The sequence below is a fragment of the Pelophylax lessonae genome, assembly GCF_965119305.1.
Source record: "Pelophylax lessonae genome assembly, chromosome: 9".
Taxonomy (NCBI): domain Eukaryota; kingdom Metazoa; phylum Chordata; class Amphibia; order Anura; family Ranidae; genus Pelophylax; species Pelophylax lessonae.
In genome coordinates this window covers 175,827,342-175,851,246 of record NC_138776.1, presented here as the reverse complement: position 1 = coordinate 175,851,246, position 23,905 = coordinate 175,827,342, and the positions used below count along the sequence as shown (strand labels likewise).

Sequence of the window (23,905 nt, the reverse complement as noted above, 5' to 3'; positions counted from 1 at the left end):
AAACAACACTAAGATACTGGTGCCACTTTTTCAATCAGAAGACACTTGGAGTCTGTATATCTTAATCTAAGCATCCCAAATTTCACACAGGTTTGTTTATTCTCTCCACCACATTTCAGAATTGCCAAATTACTATTCCAGACCTCAATACCAGTATTGTACATCCACCATCTTAGTACAGGGTAATATTGCCAAGATTAGAAAATAAATTTCAAAAGCTTTTTTTTACGTTTTTGCCAAGTTTATTGAATATGCAGATTTACACAAAACATCAAGACACAGACAACATTACATTTTTGATCATTTGTGTGCTTGGTATTGCTTCACTTGAATCTTTCATGTTGATTTTATTTTTTACATCCTTTTTGTTGGGTCTCGCATAGCTCAGGAGGGCAAGGATCTGTGCAAACAGAAAATTATATTATGAATACATGTTATACATTTTGTGACAGGAAGTCAGGTAAATCTGGGAATGTAGTCACTGAGAGGAGACACATTCCCACCTGCTTTGAAAGTTCACTGATACTATAGGGTGTTGGCTGCAGAGAGAGCCAGCAGGAAGTTGAAAACCATTCAGCTGTTCAGAATGAGGAGATCAAGGACTCTATAATTTGTCCAGAGAAAATCTATTGAGTGCTGCCTCCTGTCGCTGTGTGAGCTGGGAAGAGGAGGACAGACATACGTGTACCTCCCGACGCCGTGTGGGCATGGGAGAAGGACTGCTGCCGCCTGTCGCCGTGTGGGCTGGGAGAGGGGGACAGTCGGATGTGTGCCTCCCGACAAGCTGGTGAGCATGGGAGAAGACCCCCTAAAGCGATGTGAAGCTAAGGAGGGTAACCACGAGTGAAGACGTCTCAAAGGTGAGAAGACAAAGTGTTCCATGTGAAGAGTGTGAAGAGTAAAGGGACCTGTTAAATGAACTGTGTTCAATATGAAGAATCTGAAGAGTAAAGGATCCTGTTATAAATGAACATGTGCTGTGTGAAAGAAAACAAAGGGACATGTTCAATGGACAATGTTTGTGCTGTGTGAAAAGCAAACAAATGGACATTTGAGTGTCTGCTGTAGGATCAGCAGTGTCGGCCCAACAGTAGGTTGGAAAGACTTCTTAGGTAGGTTCCAGCGTGAGAAGGTAGCCGCCCACAGAGGCAAGGATTTATTTTGTCTTTTATTTTATTTTGGCTGTTTTGATGCTTGCAATTGTGTTAAGTAAATTGCATGAATAAATCAGTCTTGTTTTCAACCTCTAATCGGCTATCTCTCTGTGAAAACGCACCCCCAAAGGGGTCATCCACGCCTACCACCGAGCTAATCCCTCACATATGGTGGAGGTATGCAGTGGGCAGAAGCAGCAAGATCCCTGCAAGGAAGTGCAAATGTTTGATGAACTTTGTCTGGTGCATGAGATTGCACAATCTATGTGTGCAGGAGAGAAGATCCTGACAAAAAAAAAAAAAAAAGTGTTTTAAAGAGACAGGGGTCTCAAAATTTTTTGATGAACTTTGTTGTGTCTGGTGCAAGTGACTGCACAAACTGTGTGCGCAGGAAAAGAGATCCTGCAAGAGAGAGAAAAACTACATGTGTTGAAGAGACAGTGGTCTGAAAATTGTTTGCTGGACTGTGAAAAATTTGTTTGTGGAGTTATTGAAGATGGGGCGGTCCAAACGCCTGAAAAATGCAAAGATAGATGAAATGAGAGACCGGATTCTTTGGATGGAGGGGATGTTGCCGTCTGAACCAGCCCCATCCATGCCTAAAGAGAGTCTACTAAAGAGGAAGGTTGTTGTCCCTAGCAACACTGATGAAACTGCTATGGAGACGCAGTGTGCTCAGATGAAAAGTAAACTCAAAATGGAGGAGATGTTGAAACATCTGATTATATCAAATGCAGCTCAACAGCAAGCAAATGCAGCTCAACAGCAGGCAAATGCGGATTTTCAGCGGAGCTTTGCAGCTCAGCAAAAGGCTCACCAAGAGAGCATGGCAGGCTGGAAACAGAGACGCCAGCAGCCAATGGAGGCCATCGGTTTGGAAGAAACCGAGTATGTGTGCAGGGCTGAATTGGATGCCTTGCAACGGAAAATGGAAGAAAAGGAACCAGCCTTGGAATTGCTTAAAATGGAGCATAGAAACTTGCAGGAAATGAATGAACTACTCAAGTCTCATGTGTTACAGTGGGAAGAATCCACTGCTCTTCTTTTGGTCGAGTTGCAAAAACGCAGAGAGACTATAATGGAGAAAGATACCATCCTCATGGAAAAGGAAAGTGAAATTCAGACTTTGCAGAAGCAAAGTATGGCTGATATGTTGGAGTTGCGTAATCAGCTGGAAAAAAGTCTTCAGTGTTTGGAAGTTACAAAAATAGACCTGCAGGAGTCGCAGGAACAGAATGTTGCTCTGAAAGCGACATTGTCTCTCAGCGACAAAGAGAAAAGTGAAAGAGAGGCTAAATTACTGAGTACTGTGTATGAGCTCACTACTTTAAGCAATGTGGTAAATGAATGGCGTGCGGACTGTGAAAGTTGGAAAGGGGAAGCCCAACGTGTCCAGCAGCAGTTAAAGGAGAAAGAAGCCTGTGTGGCAGAATTACATTCTTATTCCCAGATGCTAGCCAATGAGGTGAAGGCTCTTATGCAGGGAAAAGAAGATTGTGAACATAAGAGGGAAAAAGTAGAGGCACAGCTTCTGGAATCGCAAGTCAAGGTGTCAGAAGGTGACCGATTGTGTGCTAAGCTGTCAGAGAAGGCAAACCGACTGCAGGTTGAGTTGGACAATGTTACAAATCAGCTTTCTCAAGCAGACAGCAAATCTAGAGAAATTGCGGAAGATTTTTCTATCTTGGAATCGCAGCTGCAAGACACGCAGGAACTCTTACAGGAAGAGAGGTGTCAAAGGCTGAGTTTTAGCACAAAGCTCAAACAAATGGAAGATGAGAAAAATGGCTTCCTGGAACAATTAAAAGAGGAGGCGGAAGCAAAGAAAAACCTATCAGAGCAAGTCGCAACATTGCAAGCTCAGATAGCGGATATGAAAAAACGCATGGAAGAAAGCGTTGGTTCATTACAGTGTGTTGAAGATGTGAAAAAGAAGTTTGATCAGATGCTTGGTGAAGAGAAGACTGTGTCTGCAAAATATGCAGAAGAACGCGCCCGTGCAGAAACGGAGGTGCGTGATAACGAGAGCAAAGCCCTGTTCTTGGCTCGCTCTTTGGAGGAAGCTCTAGAGTGTAAGGCTGAACTAGAAAGTGTTAACAAACAGCTGCGTACAGAAATGGAAGAATTGGTCAGCTCCAAGGATGATGTTGTGAAAAGAGTTCAGGAGCTAGAAAAGTCTAAGCGAGCCTTAGAACAGCAAGTAGAAGAGATGAAGATTCCGTTGCAGGAACTGGAAGAGGAATTCCAGGCAACAGAGGATCTGTCCCAAAGAGGGGATAGTGTGCCTGATGCAGTTTTTAAAAGGATCAGTGTTTTGGGGTCTGTCCTGAGTGAGCCTCAGAAATGTGATGACATGTGGCTTGAATCACCCCTTTGGAATAAACCGTTCCTTCAAAAACTTCAAGCATTGGAAAATGTATCATTAGAGCTTCAGCAAACAAAGGAGCTGAGTAAGAAATGTGATGATTTCTCAGTTCAGGCTGAAAACCTAGTGGGGAAAACTAAGGCTGTTGGTGAAAACGTGAAGCAAATGAATAAGTGCCTTTCAGGGAGTGTTTCCAAAATGGAACTGGTGAAAGACGGGTGGCAGAAGTTTGATCGTGATCTTGAGATGCATTCCATGTGGAATTCAGATAGAGAAAAAGAACTAGGTGACCTTGAGCGGTCAAATAGTTCAGCAGAAAGTGCATTGAAGAAACCTGTAAAAGAATGTGTTGCAGTTCCATGCTTCTTCACTGATGCAGAGAGGAGGTCTATAATGGATACCACCCAGATCGCTGGGTTCAACTGTGTTGTTGCCTTTAACCCCTATGTTGGTGTAAGGAAAGTTGATGATGTTCTGGTTGACTACTTCTGTGAAGAGTTTGGCAAGAAATATAAACTGAATATCAAATCAAATAGTAGGCCTTTACTGCGACTCGCTCAGGAGGGCGAAAAGTTTAAGAAGTTGATGAGTGCAAATGCTTCCGATCTGCCTATGAATATGAAATGTTTGGTGAATGATATTGATATCTCTGGGAAAAGGAACAGGGGTCACTTTGAAGAAATGTGTGACAGCCTGTTGTCTCAATTGGAAAATCCTCTGCACAGCATCTTAGAGCAAGCAAAGCTCAAGAAGGAAGATCATTCCCTTTTACAACAAAAAGTCAATGATTGTGTACAGATGTATGGAGAGGCAACTCAAGTCACAGAGGGATGTCAAGAGTCCCTACTTGGAACAAAGCTTAGTGAAGCAAAGGTTCTCAAAGTTTTGTGGAAAACATTTATGGATTGCAGAGAGAGGCGTCTTAAGAATGTTGAAGACATTAAGACTAGCCCAATTGAGTTGCCTATGGATCACGGTCCTCCATGGTGGATTGGACAGACGGTTATGAGGGACAAGCTGTCTGACATTTATGAGAAAGCTGTCAATGAAGATGACAGAAACGAGAAGGAGCAAAATGATGCCAAAAATGCAGTTGAAGAATGTGTATATGAGATGAGAGACAAACTGTGTGGCAGTTATGAGAAATCTGTCAATGAAGATGACAAAACAGTTTCATCCGGAAGCTTGAGGATAATAGGAGGCTTATCAGTGAGTCAGCAGTGCCTGACACATGCGTGCCTGGAAATATGTGTCCCAACCCTAGGGTTGAAACAAGAGGGGGGGGTATGTGACAGGAAGTCAGGTAAATCTGGGAATGTAGTCACTGAGAGGAGACACATTCCCACCTGCTTTGAAAGTTCACTGATACTATAGGGTGTTGGCTGCAGAGAGAGCCAGCAGGAAGTTGAAAACCATTCAGCTGTTCAGAATGAGGAGATCAAGGACTCTATAATTTGTCCAGAGAAAATCTATTGAGTGCTGCCTCCTGTCGCTGTGTGAGCTGGGAAGAGGAGGACAGACATACGTGTACCTCCCGACGCCGTGTGGGCATGGGAGAAGGACTGCTGCCGCCTGTCGCCGTGTGGGCTGGGAGAGGGGGACAGTCGGATGTGTGCCTCCCGACAAGCTGGTGAGCATGGGAGAAGACCCCCTAAAGCGATGTGAAGCTAAGGAGGGTAACCACGAGTGAAGACGTCTCAAAGGTGAGAAGACAAAGTGTTCCATGTGAAGAGTGTGAAGAGTAAAGGGACCTGTTAAATGAACTGTGTTCAATATGAAGAATCTGAAGAGTAAAGGATCCTGTTATAAATGAACATGTGCTGTGTGAAAGAAAACAAAGGGACATGTTCAATGGACAATGTTTGTGCTGTGTGAAAAGCAAACAAATGGACATTTGAGTGTCTGCTGTAGGATCAGCAGTGTCGGCCCAACAGTAGGTTGGAAAGACTTCTTAGGTAGGTTCCAGCGTGAGAAGGTAGCCGCCCACAGAGGCAAGGATTTATTTTGTCTTTTATTTTATTTTGGCTGTTTTGATGCTTGCAATTGTGTTAAGTAAATTGCATGAATAAATCAGTCTTGTTTTCAACCTCTAATCGGCTATCTCTCTGTGAAAACGCACCCCCAAAGGGGTCATCCACGCCTACCACCGAGCTAATCCCTCACAATTTGTTTTCTTAACTGACCACTTAAAATAAATACACTTCCCCACATTGTGACTTAAGAGAGAAACCTGGTATTCAGTAGTCACTCTTGTTGTCTTACAGGAATTATTGCTAAGGTGCTAATATTTGCCTGTTATTTTAGAACACCTATGTAGTCTGTACACCATGGCTTCCCTAAATATACCCCAATACAATTGTTAACATTTCACCATAACCGTTCTAGTTATAGCTGGGCGGTGCTAATGCACATACTGTTGCCATGCCTCTTTGGACCTGAAATTTTGGTGAAGTATTGTTTGAAGTCTTTGCTATGCAGCCCGGGATTGTATTCTTCTTAAAGCGCTTATCTGTTTTTATCATGTGAGTAGTTTTGTACTATGTAGTAATATTTTTTTCACTTCATTTACAGTGCATTGCGAAAGTATTTGGCCCCCTTGAACTTTGCGACCTTTTGCCACATTTCAGGCTTCAAACATACAGATATAAAACTGTAATTTTTTTGAAGAATCAACAACAAGTGGGACACAATCATGAAGTGGAACGAAATTTATTGGATATTTCAAACTTTGTTAACTAATAAAAATCGGAAAAATGGGGCTTGCAAAATTATTCAGCCCCTTTACTTTCGGTGCAGCAAACTCTCTCCAGAAATTCAGTGAGGATCTCTGAATGATCCAATGTTGACCTAAATGACTAATGATGATAAATATAATCTGCCTGTGTGTAATCAAGTCTCCGTATAAATGCACCAGGTCAGTTTAAAGCGCAGAGAGCATCATGAAGAACAAGGAACACACCAGTCAGGTCTGAGATACTGTTGTGGAGAAGTTTAAAGCCGGATTTGGATACAAAAAGATTTCCCAAGCTTTAAACATCCCAAGGAGCACTGTGCAAGCGATAATATTGAAATGGAAGGAGTATCAGACCACTGCAAATCTACGAAGACCTGGCCGTCCCTCTAAACTTTCAGCTCATACAAGGAGAAGACTGATCAGAGATGCAGCCAAGAGGCCCATGATCACTCTGGATGAACTGCAGAGATCTACAGCTGAGGTGGGAGACTCTGTCCAAAGGACAACAATCAGTCGTATACTGCACAAATCTGGCCTTTATGGAAGAGTGGCCAGAAGAAAGCCATTTCTTAAAGATATCCATAAAAAGTGTTGTTTAAAATTTGCCACAAGCCACCTGGGAGACAAACCAAACATATGGAAGAAGGTGCTCTGGTCAGATGAAACCAAAATCAAACTTTTTGGCAACAATGCAAAACGTTATGTTTGGCGTGAAAGCAACACAGCTCATCACCCTGAACACACCATCCCCACTGTCAAACATGGTGGTGGCAGCATCCTGGTTTGGGCCTGCTTTTCTTCAGCAGGGACAGGGAAGGTGGTTAAAATTGATGGGAAGATGGATGGAGCCAAATACAGGACCATTCTGGGAGAAAACCTGATGGAGTCTGCAAAAGACCTGAGACTGGGACGGAGATTTGTCTTCCAACAAGACAATGATCCAAAACATAAAGCAAAATCTACAATGGAATGGTTCACAAATAAACATATCCAGGTGTTAGAATGGCCAAGTTAAAGTCCAGACCTGAATCCAATCAAGAATCTGTGGAAAGAACTGAAAACTGCTGTTCACAAACGCTCTCCATCCAACCTCACTGAGCTCGAGCTGTTTTGCAAGGAGGAATGGGCAAAAATTTCAGTCTCTCAATGTGAAAAACTGATAGAGACATACCACAAGTGACTTACAGCTGTAATCGCAGCAAAAGGTGGCGCTACAAAGTATTAACTTAAGGGGGCTGAATCATTTTGCACGCCCAATTTTTCAGTTTTTTATTTGTTAAAAAAGTTTGAAATATTCAATAAATTTCGTTCTACTTCATGATTGTGTCGCACTTGTTGTTGATTCTTCACAAAAAATACAGTTTTATATCTTTATGTTTGAAGCCTGAAATGTGGCAAAAGGTCAGATTCAGTTTTTATTTTAATATATTCAAGTTTTGTTTGCAAAATATCAATCTTATTGCGGCAAATTATATGATACCAGTCTAGTTATACTGTCTCGTTGATCCTCAAGCCCTGAATCACAGAAGTCATGGTTTCCATACATTGAAATGATGATGGCCAACAAGCCTGAAACAGCTGTATGCAATCTGGAGTAAATGACCCTATAATAAGGCTTTATTATTTCCAGGCAACTAAAAAAAAAGTCTAAACGCCAGCCTGTTTCTTCACCAGGCCCCCTGATGGTGGGGATGGACTTGCAGCAAACTGGAACCTTGTCTTGGCCCCAGGTACGCCCAGCTGAGATACGGAGACCACTAGCATAAGCAGAGTGCAATGACAGGGGACAGAAGGGAATCCAGGAAACAAGCCAAGGTCACTTCCCAGGGCAAGGGAAGTCAGACATTGAATACACATAATAGTAGGCAAACAGGAGCTCAGAGAACTGGGAAGTTGCTCAGGCAACTTGGGCTCCACTGAACATGTGTTATTTAGGGGAGCAAACTGGGAGGTGGGCAAGGAAGTGATAGAATGAAAAGGAAACATGAACCCACAAAATTTCAGGTGATGCCCATGGGTGAGCACAGAAGCAAAACAAACACATGTGAAAGGAAAGACAGATTTAGGAGAAGCACTGTAGCAAGGAAGTAAGAATTACACTGGCAGGAAAACAGAGGGCTAAATTGTGACAAATGTAACCTTTGCAGTAGGGCTGTGCCTGCACTGCAAGCATGGATAGAGTATGTTTAAGCATGAAATTACATAAGCTGCATTTAACATGGGTAACTAGTAGCAAGCACGTCTTTGAACTTGTTCTGGATGACTGAATTTAATAGAAATATAGAGGAAGCCATTGCTGACTTGTTTTTATAGGTATGAGCTCCTCATTCTGTCTTTACTACCTAGTAGAAGGATGGGACTTTTCCCATGTAACTGGCTGCATGCTTGTTCTTGGTCAGTGACTCACAAGGTGGAGAGGACAGTATCAGGATGGAGCCTGTACATTTTAATAACAAGTTATCAATGACCGCTACCATAATTCCCACATTTACAGGTTCAATTTAAAGTGTATGTATATTATTCTTTGTTTTTTTTTTTTCTTCTTCTTTCTTTTTTTTTTCTATTATATTATAGAGTATGGAATTGTGATATTGGGATTGTTTTTCACTTTTTTTTTCCTTTTTGTGACTGTAAAAATGTAATAAAAAGAGATTAGAAAAAAATAAAGTGTATGTCCTGGCAAAACATTCTGTGTTAGTTTTCGATAGATTAAGAAATGGTCTTTGTCAGGTTTTTACTGCAGTCTGGGACTTTGAGATGTACTCTCACTTACTGTCCTTCTGATAACAATTTACTAGAAGGACGTGAGGAGAAATCTGGGGCATCAACACAGATAAGAACCCTATGAGTAGGGGAAGACTTCTATTTTCTGTCTGTGTCTCTGTTGCAGATTTTGCCTCACTTCCTGTCTGGAAATAACAATATATTTCAGCTGAATACATAACAATGACATTTGTAAAAGATATTTACTGACTCACCAGGTGTAAGGCCCTTTGGTGTTTGGTCCTGACATTGCTGCGCTGGTTTTTCTGAAAAGGAAAAGTAGGGACATTATTAATGATGCCATATGTGTTTTATCCCTTAGATCACTACTGGTAATGATAATACAGGTGCTTCTAAAAACATTAGAATATCATCAAAAAGTTAATTTATTTCAGTAATTCAATTCAAAAAGTGAAACGGATTCAAAAAAGTGAAAATAGATGCGTTAGACACAGAGTGATATATTTCAAGCATTTTTTTTTAAATTTTGATGATTATGGCCTACAGCTAGTGAAAACCCCTAATTCAATACCTCAGAAAATTTGAATATTACATAATACCAATAAAAAAAGGATTATTAATGATAATACAGGTGCTTCTAAAAAAACATTAGAATATCATCAAAAAGTTAATTTATTTCAGGAATTCAATAAAAAAAGGGAAACTCATATTTCATATAGATGCGTTACACACAGAGTGATATATTTCAAGCATTTCTTTTTTAAATTGATGATTATGGCTTACAGCTTGTGAAAACCTAAAATTCAATATTTCAATAATTCAATAAATTAAATACAGAAATGTTTGGTTAGTGAAAAGTATGTCTATGTACAGTATAGTATTGGTCATCCTTTTGCAGGAATTACTGCATCAATGCGCCGTGGCATGGAGGTGATCAGCCTGTGGAACTGCTGAGGGGTTATGGAAGCCCAGGTTGCTTTGATAGTGGCATTCAGCTCAACTGCATTGTTGGGTCTGGTGTCTCTCATCTTCCTCAGATTCTCTATGGGGTTTAGGTCAGGTGAGTTGGTAGGCAAATCAAGCACAGTGATACCATGATCATTAACTAGGTGTTGGTACTTTTGGCAGCAGCATAAGCTCTATTAAGTTTGTAATGCAATCTGGGGCTTTAAAATTGACTCTCACTTCCTATTCTTCTGCAACATTTTACCAGAAGGACGTGGGACTTTAACACGGACAAGAATACAAAACTGTTTTTTTTTTTTTTTTAGTAGAGTAGGGGAAGACTACTATTTTCTGTGCGTATCTCTGTTTCAGGTTTTCCCTCACTTCCTGTCTGGATAATGGCATCCCAACTGAATCTATAAAAATGTCATTATTAATGATTCCATATGTGTTTTATCCCTTAGATTAAAGGTCTCCAAACTTTTAAATAAAGAGTCATTTTACTGCTCTTCGGACTTTAGGAGGGCTGGACTGTGGCCATTGGAAGTAGAAAAGGTCCCAACGTCTGTGGGAAAAAACAGTGCCCCATCTTTGGTGTCATTGGAAGGAATTGTGTCCCATCATTGGTGTCATTGGGAGAAATTGTGCCCTATCATTGGTATCATTTGGAGAAATTGTGCCCCATCATAATGTCATTGGGAGCAATTGTATCCCATTGTTGGTGTCATTGGGAGAAATTGGGCACCTTCATTGGTGTCATTGGGAGAAATCGTGCTCCATTATTGGTGTTATTGGGAGGAATTGTGCCCATTCATTGGTGTCAGTGGGGGAATTTGTGCCCCTTCATTTTCATTGTTGTCAGTGGGGGGAATTATGCCCCGTTATTGCTTGAGTGGATGAAATCGTGACTCAAGGCCCGGATAAAAGCAAGCCACATTTTTTTTTTTTTTTTTTTAGTAGAGAAGGGGAAGACCTCTATTTTCTGACTGTACCTCTGTTGCAGATTTTCCCTCACTTCCTGTCTGGATAATGGCAATATATTCCAGCTGAATACATAACAATGACATTTGTAAATTATTTTTTATATTTACTGACTCACCAGGTGTAAGGCACTTTGTTTGGTCCTGACATTGCTGCACTGGTTTTTCTGAAAAGGAAAAGTAGGGACATTATTAATGATGCCATATATGTTTTATCCTTTAGATCACTACTGGTAACGATAATACAGGTGATGTTGTATAAAAAAAAGTGCGCAGGAAAAATAAGTAAAGCTGCAACCTTAGAAAATATTACGGTATGAAAAATGTGAATCAGGTGCGCTAAACTTTGAGTGGTGTGTCAAATATATAATCATATGGTGACCAATGAACAAAATATAACAATGAGAAATCAACCTATTACAAAAAATAACAATCTGTATGAGGAATAAATTCCAATGTGATAAACAATCTATTGAAATATTCAAAGTGAAAGTCCATCATCCCTCTTAGGTGTCCAACAACATGTTTATCCAACAGAGAGGAGCGCCGCAACGTCACGATCCATCGATGCGGACCGCACTACAGGCGGCCGCGGCCCTCTGTTTGCTCCCATCGGGACTATTTATCGATATATGCCAGATTCAAGTCTACCCACTGTAAGTGCAATCATTTTTCCTTAATAAATGTTATCGGAAATACTACACTATCAGCGGTTTTTCTTTCTCTTGGCTACCGAGGGGAACATATCTATACACCAGAGTTCAGAGATCCATTCATGGCAGGCATAAGACAGGCTGCTGATACAGGCGATATATATCTTTCCCTACCTACAATCAATCATTATTTGGTAAGAGGCTGACCTGCTCTTCTTGCTTGAAGAGAGTCATCTGAAAGTGTTCCTGTCTTTCCTGAGTACTATTATTGGATCTGATAACACTCACGCCCTTCTGTTATTTTCATCTGGTAAGGGGCTCATCCAATCACTGGTGGAGGTCTTCCCTGCTCACATCTATCTATTGGATTTGCATCTTTAATTTCTTCACATGCATGTTGGATAAACATGTTGTTGGACACCTAAGAGGGATGATGGACTTTCAATTTGAATATTTCAATAGATTGTTTATCACATTGGAATTTATTCCTCATTCAGATTGTTATTTTTTGCAATAGGTTGATTTCTCATTGTTATATTTTGTTCATTGGTCACTATATGATTATATATTTAAAAACACCACTCAAAAGTTTAGCGCACCTGATTCACATTTTTCAATGATAATACAGGTGTCCCATCATTGGTGTCATTGGGAGAAAATGTGCCCTATCATTGGAATCATTAGAAGAAATTGTGCCCCATCATAATGACATTGGGAGCAATTGTATCCCATCGTTGGTGTCATTGGGAGAAATCGTGCTCCATCCTTGGTGTCATTGGGAGGAATTGTGCCCATTCATTGGTGTCAGTGGGGGAATTTGTGCCCCTTCATTGGTGTCATTGGGGAAATTGTGCTCCATCCTTGGTGTCATTGGGAGGAATTGTGCCCATTCATTGGTGTCAGTGGGGGAATTTGTGCCCCTTCATTTTCTTTTTTGTCAGTGGGGGGAATTATGCCCCATTATTGCTTGAGTGGATGAAATAGTGACTCAAGGCCCAGATAAAAGCAAGCCACATTTTTTTTTTTTTTAGTAGAGTAGGGGAAGACTTCTATTCTCTGACTGTATCTCTGTTGCAGATTTTCCCTCACTTCCTGTCTGTATAACGCAATATATTCCAGCTGAATACATAAAAATGTAATTTGTAAATAATTTTTGATATTTACTGACTCACCAGGTGTAAGGCCCTTTGGTGTTTGGTCCTGACATTGCTGCGCTGGTTTTTCTGAAAAGGAAAAGTAGGGACATTATTAATGATTCCATGTATGTTTTATCCCTTAGATCACTACTGGTAATGATAATACAGGTGCTTCTAAAAACATTAGAATATCATCAAAAAGTTAATTAATTTCAGTAATTCAATTGAAAAAGTGAAACGGATTCAAAAAAGTGAAAATAGATGTGTTAGACACAGAGTGATATATTTCAAGCATTTTTTTTTTAATTTTGATGATTATGGCCTACAGCTAGTGAAAACCCCTAATTCAATTCTTCAGAAAATTTGAATATTACATAAGACCAATAAAAAAAAGGATTATTAATGATAATACAGGTGCTTCTATAAAAAATTAGAATATCATCAAAAAGTTAATTTATTTCAGTAATTCAATAAAAAAAAAGGGAAACTCATATTTCATATAGATATAGTGATATATTTCAAGCATTTCTTTTTTTAAATTTTGATGATTATGGCTTACAGCTAGTGAAAACCCAAAATTCAATATCTCAGAAAATTTGAATATTATATAAGACCACTAAAAAAATGATTTTAAATACAGAAATGTTTGGTTAGTGAAAAGTATGTATGCACTCAATAATTGGTCATCCTTTTGCATGAATTCCTGCATCAATGCGCCGTGGCATGGAGGGGATCAGCCTGAGGAACTGCTGAGGTGTGATGGAAGCTCAGGTTGCTTTGATAGTGGCCTTCAGCTCAACTGCATTGTTAAGTCTGGTGTCTCATCTTCCTCAGATTCTCTATGGGGTTTAGGTCAGGCGAGTTTGCTGCCCAATCAAGCACAGTGATACCATGATCATTAACCAGGTGTTGGTACTTTTGGCAGCAGTATAACCTCTGTTAAGTTTTTAATGCAATCTGGGGCTTTAAAATTGACTCACTTCCTATTCTTCTGGCAACATTTTACCAGAAGGATGTGATGAAAAATCTGGGACTTTAACACGGACAAGAATACAAAACTGTTTTTTTTTTTTTGTTTTTTTTAGTAGAGTAGGGGAAGACTACTATTTTCTGTGTGTATCTCTGTTTCAGGTTTTCCCTCACTTCCTGTCTGGATAATGGCAATATATTCCAACTGAATATATAAAAATGTCATTATTAATGATTCCATATGTGTTTTATCCCTTAGATCAAAGGTCTCCAAACTTTCTAAATAAAGAGCCATTTTACTGCCCTTCAGACTTTAGGAGGGCTGGACTGTGGCCATTGGAAGTAGAAAAGGTCCCAAAATTTGTGGGAAAAAACAGTGCCCCCATCTTTGGTGTCATTGGAAGGAATTGTGTCCCATCATTGGTGTCATTGGGAAAAATTGTGACCTATCATTGGTATTATTAGGAGAAATTGTGCCCCATCATAATGTCATTGGGAGCAATTGTATCCCATCGTTGGTGTCATTGGGAGAAATTGGGCACCTTCATTGGGAGAAATTGGGCACCTTCATTGGTGTCATTGGGAGAAATCGTGCTCCATCCTTGGTGTCATTGGGAGGAATTGTGCCCATTCATTGGTGTCAGTGGGGGAATTTGTGCCCCTTCATTTTCATTGTTGACAGTGGGGGGAATTATGCCCCATTATTGCTTGAGTGGATGAAATAGTGACTCAAGGCCCAGATAAAAGCAAGCACAGGGCCACATTTTTTTTTTTTTTTTTTTTTTTAGTAGAGTAGGGGAAGACTATTATTTTCTGACTGTATCTCTGTTGCAGATTTTCCCTCACTTCCTGTCTGGATAACGCAATATATTCCAGCTGAATACATAAAAATGACATTTGTAAATGATTTTTGATATTTACTGACTCACCAGGTGTAAGGCCCTTTGGTGTTTGGTCCTGACATTGCTGCGCTGGTTTTTCTGAAAAGGAAAAGTAGGGACATTATTAATGATTCCATGTATGTTTTATCCCTTAGATCACTACTGGTAATGATAATACAGGTGCTTCTAAAAACATTAGAATATCATCAAAAAATTAATTTATTTCAGTAATTCAATTCAAAAAGTGAAACGGATTCAAAAAGTGAAAATAGATGCGTTAGACACAGAGTGATATATTTCAAACATTTTTATTTTATTTTGATGATTATGGCCTACAGCAAGTGAAAACCCCTAATTCAATACCTCAGAAAATTTGAATATTACATAAGACCAATAATAAAAAAGATTATTAATGCAGAGATGTTGGGTACTTGGTCGGGGCTCCTTTTGCATGAATTACTGCATCAATGTGGCGTGGCATGGAGGTGATCAGCCTGTGGCACTGTGGAAGTGTTATGGAAGAACAGGTTGCTTTGATAGCAGCCTTCAGCTCAACTGCATTGTTGGGTCTGGTGTCTCTCATCTTCCTCAGATTCTCCATGGGGTTTAGGTCAGACAAGTTTTCTGGCCAATTAGGCACAGTGATACCATGATCATTAAACCAGGTGTTGGTACTTTTGGCAGTGTGGGCAGGTGACATGTCCTGCTGGAAAATTAAATCCGCATCTCGATAAAGCTGGTCTGCAGTGGGAAGCATGCTCTAGAATTTCCTGGTAGAGGGCTGCGCTGACTTTGGACTTGATAAAAGACAGTGGACCAACACCAGCAGATGACATGGCTCCCCAAATCATCACTGACTGTGTAAACTTCAGACTGGACCTCATGCAACTTGAATTTTGTGCCTCCCTACTCTTCCTCCAGACTCTGGGAACTTTAATTCCAAATTAAATGCCAATTTTTTGTACAGTCAGTGATGATTTGGGGGGGGGGGGGGTTGGGGGGGATGTATGTCATCTGCTGGTGTTGATCTCTGGTGGTGAATGATTAAAACTTATTCTTAGATAATATTCTGTACCTGAACATGTTAAAGCAGTGGCTCTTAACCTTGTTGGAGGTACTGAACCCCACCAGTTTCATATGCGCATTCACCGAACCCTTCTTAATTGGAAAAATAAAATATGATTTTTTCAAATTCAAAACATAGGTATATATTATTTTAGGTATAAATTTATACATAGGTGCACAAAATGAACAAAACCATTAAGAACAAAGAACAAAACCATTAAAACATGATTTTCACACAAAAACAAAAACATAATAATGAATATTTACTGCAAATTAGTGTGACTTCTGCTGTTGTCTTTCGGAGACCAGTTCAGAAATGCGCGGCTTTATCTTGGCAAGTGCCACTCTCATGTCTTTATCGTGTCTCGTGTCACCTCACCCTGGCCTGCTGTAAGGGGGATCTATATGGGGGACGGGACCTCACCTCACTCTGGCCTGCTGTAAGGGGGGAGATCTATATGGGGGACAGGACCTCACCTCACCCTGGCCTGCTGTAAGGGGGGAGATCTATATGGGGGACAGGACCTCACCTCCCCCTGGCCTGCCTCAAGGGGGGAGATCTATATGGGGGACGGGACCTCACCTCATCCTGGCCTGCTGTGAGGGGGGAGATCTATATGGGGGACGGGACCTCACCTCACCCTGGCCTGCTGTAAGGGGGGAGATCTATATGGGGGACAGGACCTCACCTCACCCTGGCCTGCTGTAAGGGGGATCTATATGGGGGACCCCAGAGTGAGGTGAGGTCCGGACTCTGGCCTGCTGTAGGGGGGGATCTATATGGGGGACCCCAGAGTGACCTAGCCTCACCCTGGCCTGCTGTAAGGGGGGATCTATATGGGGGACCCCAGAGTGACCTAACCTCACCCTGGCCTGCTGTAGGGGGGGTCTATATGGGGGACCTCGCCTCACCCTGGCCTACTGTAAGGGGGGATCTATATGGGGGATCATGTCCCCCATATAGATCCCCCCTTACAGCAGGCCAGGGTGAGGCGAGGTCCCGTCCCCCATTTAGATCTCCTCCCTTACAGCAGGCCAGGTTCCCCATAAAATAGATACCCTTTACATAGTCTTCTCAGTGTTCTCACACAGTCAGTCAGACAGTCAGTCACTAGACTAGTATAGCCAGTACTACTCCAGTCCTACCTTTTTTTCACCTATGTCCTGACTCCCAATCACAGGCTAGGTTTCCCTCTTGCAGGCTGCAGCACCACTGTCACCACTGGCTCTCTGGCCTCTCACCTGCTGGCTTCTTCTGCTGCTGCGGCTGCCTGGCCTGGTGGTTCTCTTCCGCGCTGCGCTGGGCGGCCGCTGCATGGGTTAGTCCCTCCCCCAGATAGTCCCTCTCCGCACCGCACGCATGGCCTGTCTCCCCCTCCCCCCACCACTCCACAGTGGGCGACGCCGGCTCCAGCTGGATCGGATTCGGCCGGGAGCCGAGCTGCACAGCCAGTAGTGAGAGTGAGCGAGGGGCAGAGAGAGCTGCGAGTGCGAGCAGACTCAGTGGGCAGCGGCAGCCAGCCTATCATGACAGTGAGTGACATGACACTGCGGAGCGGATGCGCCCACCCCCCCGCCCAGATGGTGCGGCCGGCCCCCCCTACAACCCCCACGCTACGCCACTGGATGTCATGTATTTCCATGATGATGGCGCGGAGCAGGAGCGGAAGGACATGCCCGAAACTGGAGAAATAGTCCCTGACAGCAAAGTGGTACTAGCGGAGGGTGTGCCGAACCCTCGAGACTGACCCACCGAACCCCTGGGGTTCGAGCGAACCCAGGTTAAGAACCACTGTGTTAAAGCAACATTTCTAGAAAAGGTTATAACCTCTGTTAAGTTTTTAATGCGATCTGGGGCTCTGAAATTTACTCTCACTTCCTATTCTTCTAGCAACATTTTACCAGAAGGACGTGAGGAAAAATCTGGGACTTTAACATGGACAAGAAAACAAAACTGTTTTGTTTTTTTTGTTTTTTTTAGTAGAGAAGGGGAAGACTACTATTTTCTGACTGTATCTGTTGCAGATTTTCCCTCACTTCCTGTCTTTATAATGGCAATATATTCCAGCTGAATACATAAAAATGACATTTGTAAAGGAGTTTTGATATTTACTGACTCACCAGGCGTAAGGCACTTTGGTGTTTGGTCCTGACATTGCTGCGCTGGTTTTTCTGAAAAGGAAAAGTAGGGACATTATTAATGATGCCATATATGTTTTATCCCTTAAATCACTACTGTTCATGATAATATACAAAGGTTTAAAGAAAAATTCAAAAAGAAAACACTGAAGCTGAATTTGAGAAAGGTGTCCGGTAGCAAATATTGCTTTATCTTTGATCTCTGGTGGTGATTGATTAAATCTTATTCTTACATAATATGCTGTACCTGAACATGTTAAAGCACCATTTCTAGAAAGGGTTATAACCTCTGAAGTTTTTACTGCAATCTGGGACTCTGAGTTTTACTCTCCCTTCATATCCTTCTGGCATCATTTTACCAGAAGGACGTGGGTAGAAATCTGGGACATCAACACGGACAATAATATCTAGCAAAACTAGAAAAAAAAAATGTTTTTAGCTTGACAGTTGAAAGTGGGTGTAAACCCTCACATATACCCAGTGAAGTGAACAACCTCACATAATACACGGAGATTAAACAAATCTCCCTACACAAGTTTTATTTGTATATCTGCTGTCTCCAGCTTCCTACACTGTTTAGAAAGTGAACATCATGTTAGAATTTTTTCTTACTGTTCCAGCACTGGGTGTGGTGTCTTGGCATACACTGTGTGACAGCTGATTGGAGGAAAGGCACACACCCTTACTCCTCATAGACAGAGGAAGGAAGGAATGTGCAGAGCATGTTGTGAATGAAGCTCTCTGCTAATCTATCTCTAAGTTCCCTCCACGACACAAATTTCCAGCTGCTTTTATCTCCTGTTCCGGAGAACTTGTCAGAAGTTATCATGCTGAAGACAGAGGAATGGAGCAGCAGAAAGACATGGGACTTAGGGCTTTGGAGAAAGATATGTAAACACTACAGATATATGTGCCCAGGTCAGATTTCATGAATGGGGTTTACATTCACTTTAAGTAACTTATGCCTCGTAACTCTTGGGCACTTTTACGTATTTCCCCCAACTATAGCCTGTCACTGAACCCATTACAAGATGGTCACTCTTGTGGCTGGATTATATTTAATATATTTGACATAATGGTAAGTGAACAAAAAAAGTATGACACCCTCTTTTGCTTTACAGTTGTCAGAGCCAAGAGGCAATGCTGGAGATTCTGCTGTGGCATCTTGTTACAGTGTCACAGTATTTTAAAGAAAATAACAAACCTTGCTGGTCTTTCCACCTACTTTGGTTCACCCAAAGCTAAATTGTCTTGCATGTTTTGAATATGTGTACACTTTATTAATAAAGTTAGGCCATAGGCAAGACATTGACAGCTGCCACTGCTGACATGTTTTAAAATGGTGCATGATGACCCGGAGTAGCCATGCCAATCCTGGCTTTACTACCTAGTTAGCCACTGATCTACATAGCTCCCAACTGTCCCTGATTTCGAGAGACTGTCCCTCATTCAGAACAAATCCCTCTGTCGCTCTTTCCTCCTCATTATTCCATCATTTTGGTCTGATCTATTTAGTTGTATACAAAATGCAATACTTATCTCTCAAATGTGTTTTCCTGTGCTAAACCTTTCATCCAATTTCTAATTTGCTGCATTTGAAATTCCAAAAGCCAATATAAAGGAATAGTAGTGGTAACACTTGTAGGTTTAACTTATAATTTTTTGTACAATTCTCCTTTAAGGGAGGTGTGGGGGGGGGGGGGGGGTGTCCTATGCCTACGTACTTTTGCTAATAGGTGTCCCTCATTCCCATTTAAAAAAGTTGGGAGGTAGAGCACAGGCAGAAATTATTTAATTCTTGTACTATATATTTGTCCAGGCCTGTGACTCTCCAGATATTAAAGCGGAGTTCCGGCCTTGGGGGTCAATTTGAGCTAAAAATATCCCCGGGACAGTCAGTGCTAGTACATTCCATAATGGATAGCCTCTGAACTGTCCCGGGTCGCACTTACCTGTAAGAAGAAATACTTACCTTGAAAATTTCTTCTCCAGCGCTGCCATCTCAGGTGTGGGCAGCTGAAGCCGCAGCATCCCTCTTCGTGTCCTCTTTTGTGACGTCGGAGTCCCACAATGCACTGCACCAGCCACGCTCGTCACTTCCAGTGCAGGCGCGGCATCCCTGCACAGCTTCTGGGTATGCCCAGAAGCTGTTTAGCAGTGAATGCCGCGCCTGCACCGGAAGTGACCAGCGGGGCCGGTGCAGGCGCATTGATTCCTGGGAGCGATGACGTTCAGCTCCCAGGAATCATCGCAAACCGGAAGGGACGGCGCGGGCCGCGGCCACAGAGGGAGGAAGTGGAAGGAAGGTGAGTATATTTTCTTCTATAATAAGGTAAGTGACCAAAAAAAAAATTGCACTATCCATTTCTCTTTCAGGTTGCCCTCAGCAAGCGGATGGTCCAAAATCGATTTTTTTAATTTTGAGGCCGGAACTCCGCTTTAAGGCCAAAATTGTAATGCCTTTTTTTGCCATCTTTGTCTGTTTTGGAAGATTTATTTCCTGCCCCGTAGACTCAACATTAAGTGAAAGAATGTCTTTCCAATGTGAAGGGAATCCACTTCTGGACAGATGGCAAGGGAACAAGTGTCCCCATTGAAAGATTTCCCCTCTTTTCCAGTTTTGTGGGATATTCAGAATTTTGGATCTACCTTTACTTTTAATCCCGGTGACAATGGTGATCAGGATAATTAGAGAGAGCAAATCTCTTTAATGAAGACACAGACAGTAATAAATCCTGACAAAATTTTTACGCCCTCACCACGCCCTACAGTAGGCGTGGTGAGGGTGTGATAAGGGCGTGGTGAGGGCGTGGTGAGGGCGTGGTGAGGGCGTAAGAGCGTTGTGTCAGGTTTTTATTACTGTCTGTGTCTTCATTAAAGACATTTGCTCTCTCTAATTATCCAGCCCTCACTCTATCCAAATCTAAAAATGTTTTGCCTTTAGTAATACTTTACGATGAGTAAGCAACGGCTGCCAATATAATTACATGTTGCCCTAAACAATGTGAAAATGATTTACCACTGATGTGTACTACATAATTCTTTTCACAAAAAAAAGAAAACATAATGGCAATTTATTCCAGCTGAATACATAAAAATGACATTTGTAATTTTTTTATATTTACTGACTCACCAGGCTTAGGGCACTTTGATTTTTGGTCCTCACATTGCTGCACTGGTTTGCTTTCTGAAAAGGAAAATTAGTGTCATATTAATGAAGCCATGTGTGTTTTAGCCCTTAGATCACTACTGTTAATGATAATATATAAAGGTTTAAAGAATAATTTGAAAAGAAAATACTAAAGTTGAATTTGAGATAAGTGTCTAGCACCAGATATTTCTATATCTTTGATCTCTAAAAATTGCTCAGACTTTCAGTAGAATATTTGTATGACACGAATGAATGGGAATGGCACATGCCACCGGACAGCACTAAAAAAAATATAGAAGAAAAAAGATACATTTGCTGGTGGTGATTGATTAAAACGTATTCTTGCATAATATACCTAAACATGTTGAATCAAAATTTCTATGAAAAAGACATGGTAATTTAGGTTGTTGATTTTGTTTTTCTTCATGAGTACTTAATAAATTATCATGTAAAGTTATCCCTTATACTAAAAAGTAATTTTTTTTACTGGTTACATAGGACTTGTGGATTTACATTAACACATCAGTGTTGTAGAAACCAAAAACAGGGTAAGGCAAGTCAGGTTTTCCACTAATTGAGAGATTTTATAAGCATAAAATTCTACTTACGGTCCTGGTTCTTCTGCTCATGGCGTCCATGATGTCCATGGTGTCCATGATTTCCATGGGATCCACCTTTCGTTGAAGACATTGTTGTTGGCTGGTGTTAGCAAAAAAGTTCAAAATTAACTCAAAGAATAGTAAGTTATGTTGAGAATCCGTTGAACCTGTTGCTTTTATACCCAAGTTTTTTCCTGTTGGTAAAGAAGAAGTTAAACCCCTTGAAAAACCAGTTTGATTTTTTCCAAACCTGGCATTCATGTTGTAGGGAAACATTTTAAGCAAAAACAATTATAATGTTCTATAAAGGAAAGGGTGTTGCCTCCTTAGTATCATTTAGCTGCCAATTACTCCCAAATATTACGTTAGTTGTAGTTGACTCACTTATTAACATTGGGTCACATTTTTGTTGCCACATTTTTGTTGCTCAAATCATAAAGTACCCTTTACACAATTTCAGATTTAGGCTCCTTTCACGCGGTCCGCCTCCGTTGGCGGACTCCGTGCTGCTCAGCGGGGGATCGATACACTCCCCGTTGAGCAGGCAGGTGACAGCTCCCTCTCCACTCTGTGTGTGGAGAGGGAGGTTTCAGAAAGGGAGGACCGCCTGTCCGCTCTCATCCGATCCCCTGGACGGATGGAAAATAGGTTTTCCATCTTTCCGGATTTCACGGACAGGATCGGATGCAGATGGCAGCGGGTGTCAGCGGACATGTCTCTGCTGACATCCGCTGCCCCATAGGGATGCATGGAGGATCCGATGAGATCCGCCTAAAAAACTGACAGTCTGATCGGATTGTTCGTGTGAAAGGAGCCTAAACCTTCTTTACCTCAACCTCAAATTGTGACTGCATGCCCTCGCTAGGGACTTTAGAATAAAATTAAATGAGAAGTCTTGGAATTTTTTAAAAACACACATACTTACCTACCTGCTGCAGCATCAATCTGATGCTGCAGCTGTCTTCTGCCAGCTCTAAGTCAGAAAACTGAGCCATTTTGTGACAACGAATTGCTCAGTGCTCTGGCCCTCCAGCACTCAGTGGAGAGGGAAAGAGCGGCTGGCTAAGGATCTCAGAGGTGTACTGAGAGGCTGAGCCAGCTGCCTGTAAGTAATCTGGGTAGATCTCAACAATATTGTAGGGATCTCCAAAATCTGGAGTAGCTCTGTGACATCAGTCTCAGCTTTAGCCCACTCTCGACTGATTCTGGGTCTCAGGAGAGAAGTATTGCCAAAAGAGCTTAAAAGAGTTCCATCTGAAACTGAGCTTAAAATATATCTAAAGGCAAAACTTTTTTTAAGTTTTGGATAGAGTGAAGAGGAATTAGAACACCTGTCAGTTTTTTTTGCCTTTTGTCCCCCTGTTAAGGAGATTCATCCTCTCTATTTGTCCTTTTTACCATTATAATTGAAAGTGAAAGTAAAAGAAATTACCCACATTTTGAGTTGTCCCCAAAAAACTAATAGAGGGGAAATCTTCCAATGAATACACTAGTTCTGATGGCCTGGGGGTCTACAAGGATTTCCCTTGATTTACAGAGATTTCCTCTCACTTCCTGTTTGGCTATGGGACAGGAAGTGAAGGAAAATCTCCCCAATGGCACACAGATTGTGAAAAAAAAATAATTCTCCCTTGCTCTATCCAAAATGAAAAAAAAAAAGTTTTGCCTATAGTTTTACTTTAAATTAGAACTGGTCAGGGTACAGTAGCAAATGCTTTTGCCTTTTTGCGTTTTCCAGATAAATTACATCTACTTCGCTGCCAAAACATTTTCAGTGAAGCCCCTAAACATTCCCTCAAACATCTTACATGCTATTCATGTTAGGTTGACTGGTCTGTAGCTTCTTGGTATACTTCACTTTTTTAGCCACTTGCCGACCGGGCCATAGCCGAATGACGGCTACAGCGCAGTCGGCTTATTCTGGGAGGGCGTACTATGACGTCCTCCCAGAATCGCACTTCCCGCGCACCCCCTGGGGCACGCACACGGAAGTGTCTGTGCTCGCTGGGTCCCAGGGATTCAGTGCATCACGGATCGTGGTAAACGGCCAATGAAAGTGGCCCTTTACCACGTGATCACTCCGTCCAATGACAGAGCGATCACTTGTCAACAAACCGACACATGTCCGGTTAATTTCTCTCCTCTCCTTACACACTGTATACTACGATTGGTACAGTGTCCGAGGAGAGGAGAGAAACTGCAGCTGCACCCATCCTCTGCCTCCTCCATACCTCAATTATGCCCATCCGTGCCGCATTCATGCCACATCCATGCCACATCCGTGCCTCATCCGTGCCACATCCGTGCCACATCCGTGCCACATCTGTGCCACATCCATGTCACATCAATGCCTCATCCATGCCACATCTTGCCCATCCATGGCTCATCCATGCCACATCTGTGCTCATCC

The 23,905-nt window shown here is 41.8% G+C and overlaps 2 protein-coding genes across 4 annotated transcripts in view; both read right to left on the bottom strand.

The window, feature by feature from the left end:
- Positions 1 to 219: 219 nt before the first annotated feature.
- LOC309563702 (uncharacterized protein) overlaps positions 220 to 23,905 on the bottom strand; it is a 69,117-nt gene continuing 45,431 nt past the window's right edge. For all 3 annotated transcript variants that reach the window (XM_082268297.1, XM_082268299.1, XM_082268298.1), the window contains exon 4: positions 220 to 376. In XM_082268297.1, coding sequence (XP_082124423.1) covers positions 272 to 376 — 105 coding nt within the window. In that variant the 3' untranslated portion in view covers positions 220 to 271. The remainder of the gene's footprint in view (positions 377 to 23,905) is intronic.
- Positions 14,457 to 21,813, bottom strand: LOC309563701 (uncharacterized protein). The gene is made up of 4 exons (XM_082268296.1): positions 21,505 to 21,813; positions 20,879 to 20,932; positions 17,728 to 17,769; positions 14,457 to 14,640 (listed from the first exon to the last, which is right to left on the bottom strand). The coding sequence occupies exons 1-4, from the start codon at positions 21,769 to 21,771 to the stop codon at positions 14,578 to 14,580; spliced, it is 426 nt and encodes a 141-aa protein (XP_082124422.1). The 5' UTR covers positions 21,772 to 21,813; the 3' UTR covers positions 14,457 to 14,577.

Excerpts from the sequence above, each read along its gene's own strand:
- LOC309563701 (XM_082268296.1), bottom strand. The coding sequence starts at position 21,771 with ATGTTTCCCTACAACATGAATGCCAGGTTTGGAAAAAATCAAACTGGT. Across the intron at positions 20,933-21,504 it reads TGAGCAGAAGAACCAGGACC|AAAGCAAACCAGTGCAGCAA; the intron begins GTAAGTAGAATT and ends TTTCCTTTTCAG. Across the intron at positions 14,641-17,727 it reads ACCAAAGTGCCTTACGCCTG|AAAAACCAGCGCAGCAATGT; the intron begins GTGAGTCAGTAA and ends TTTCCTTTTCAG.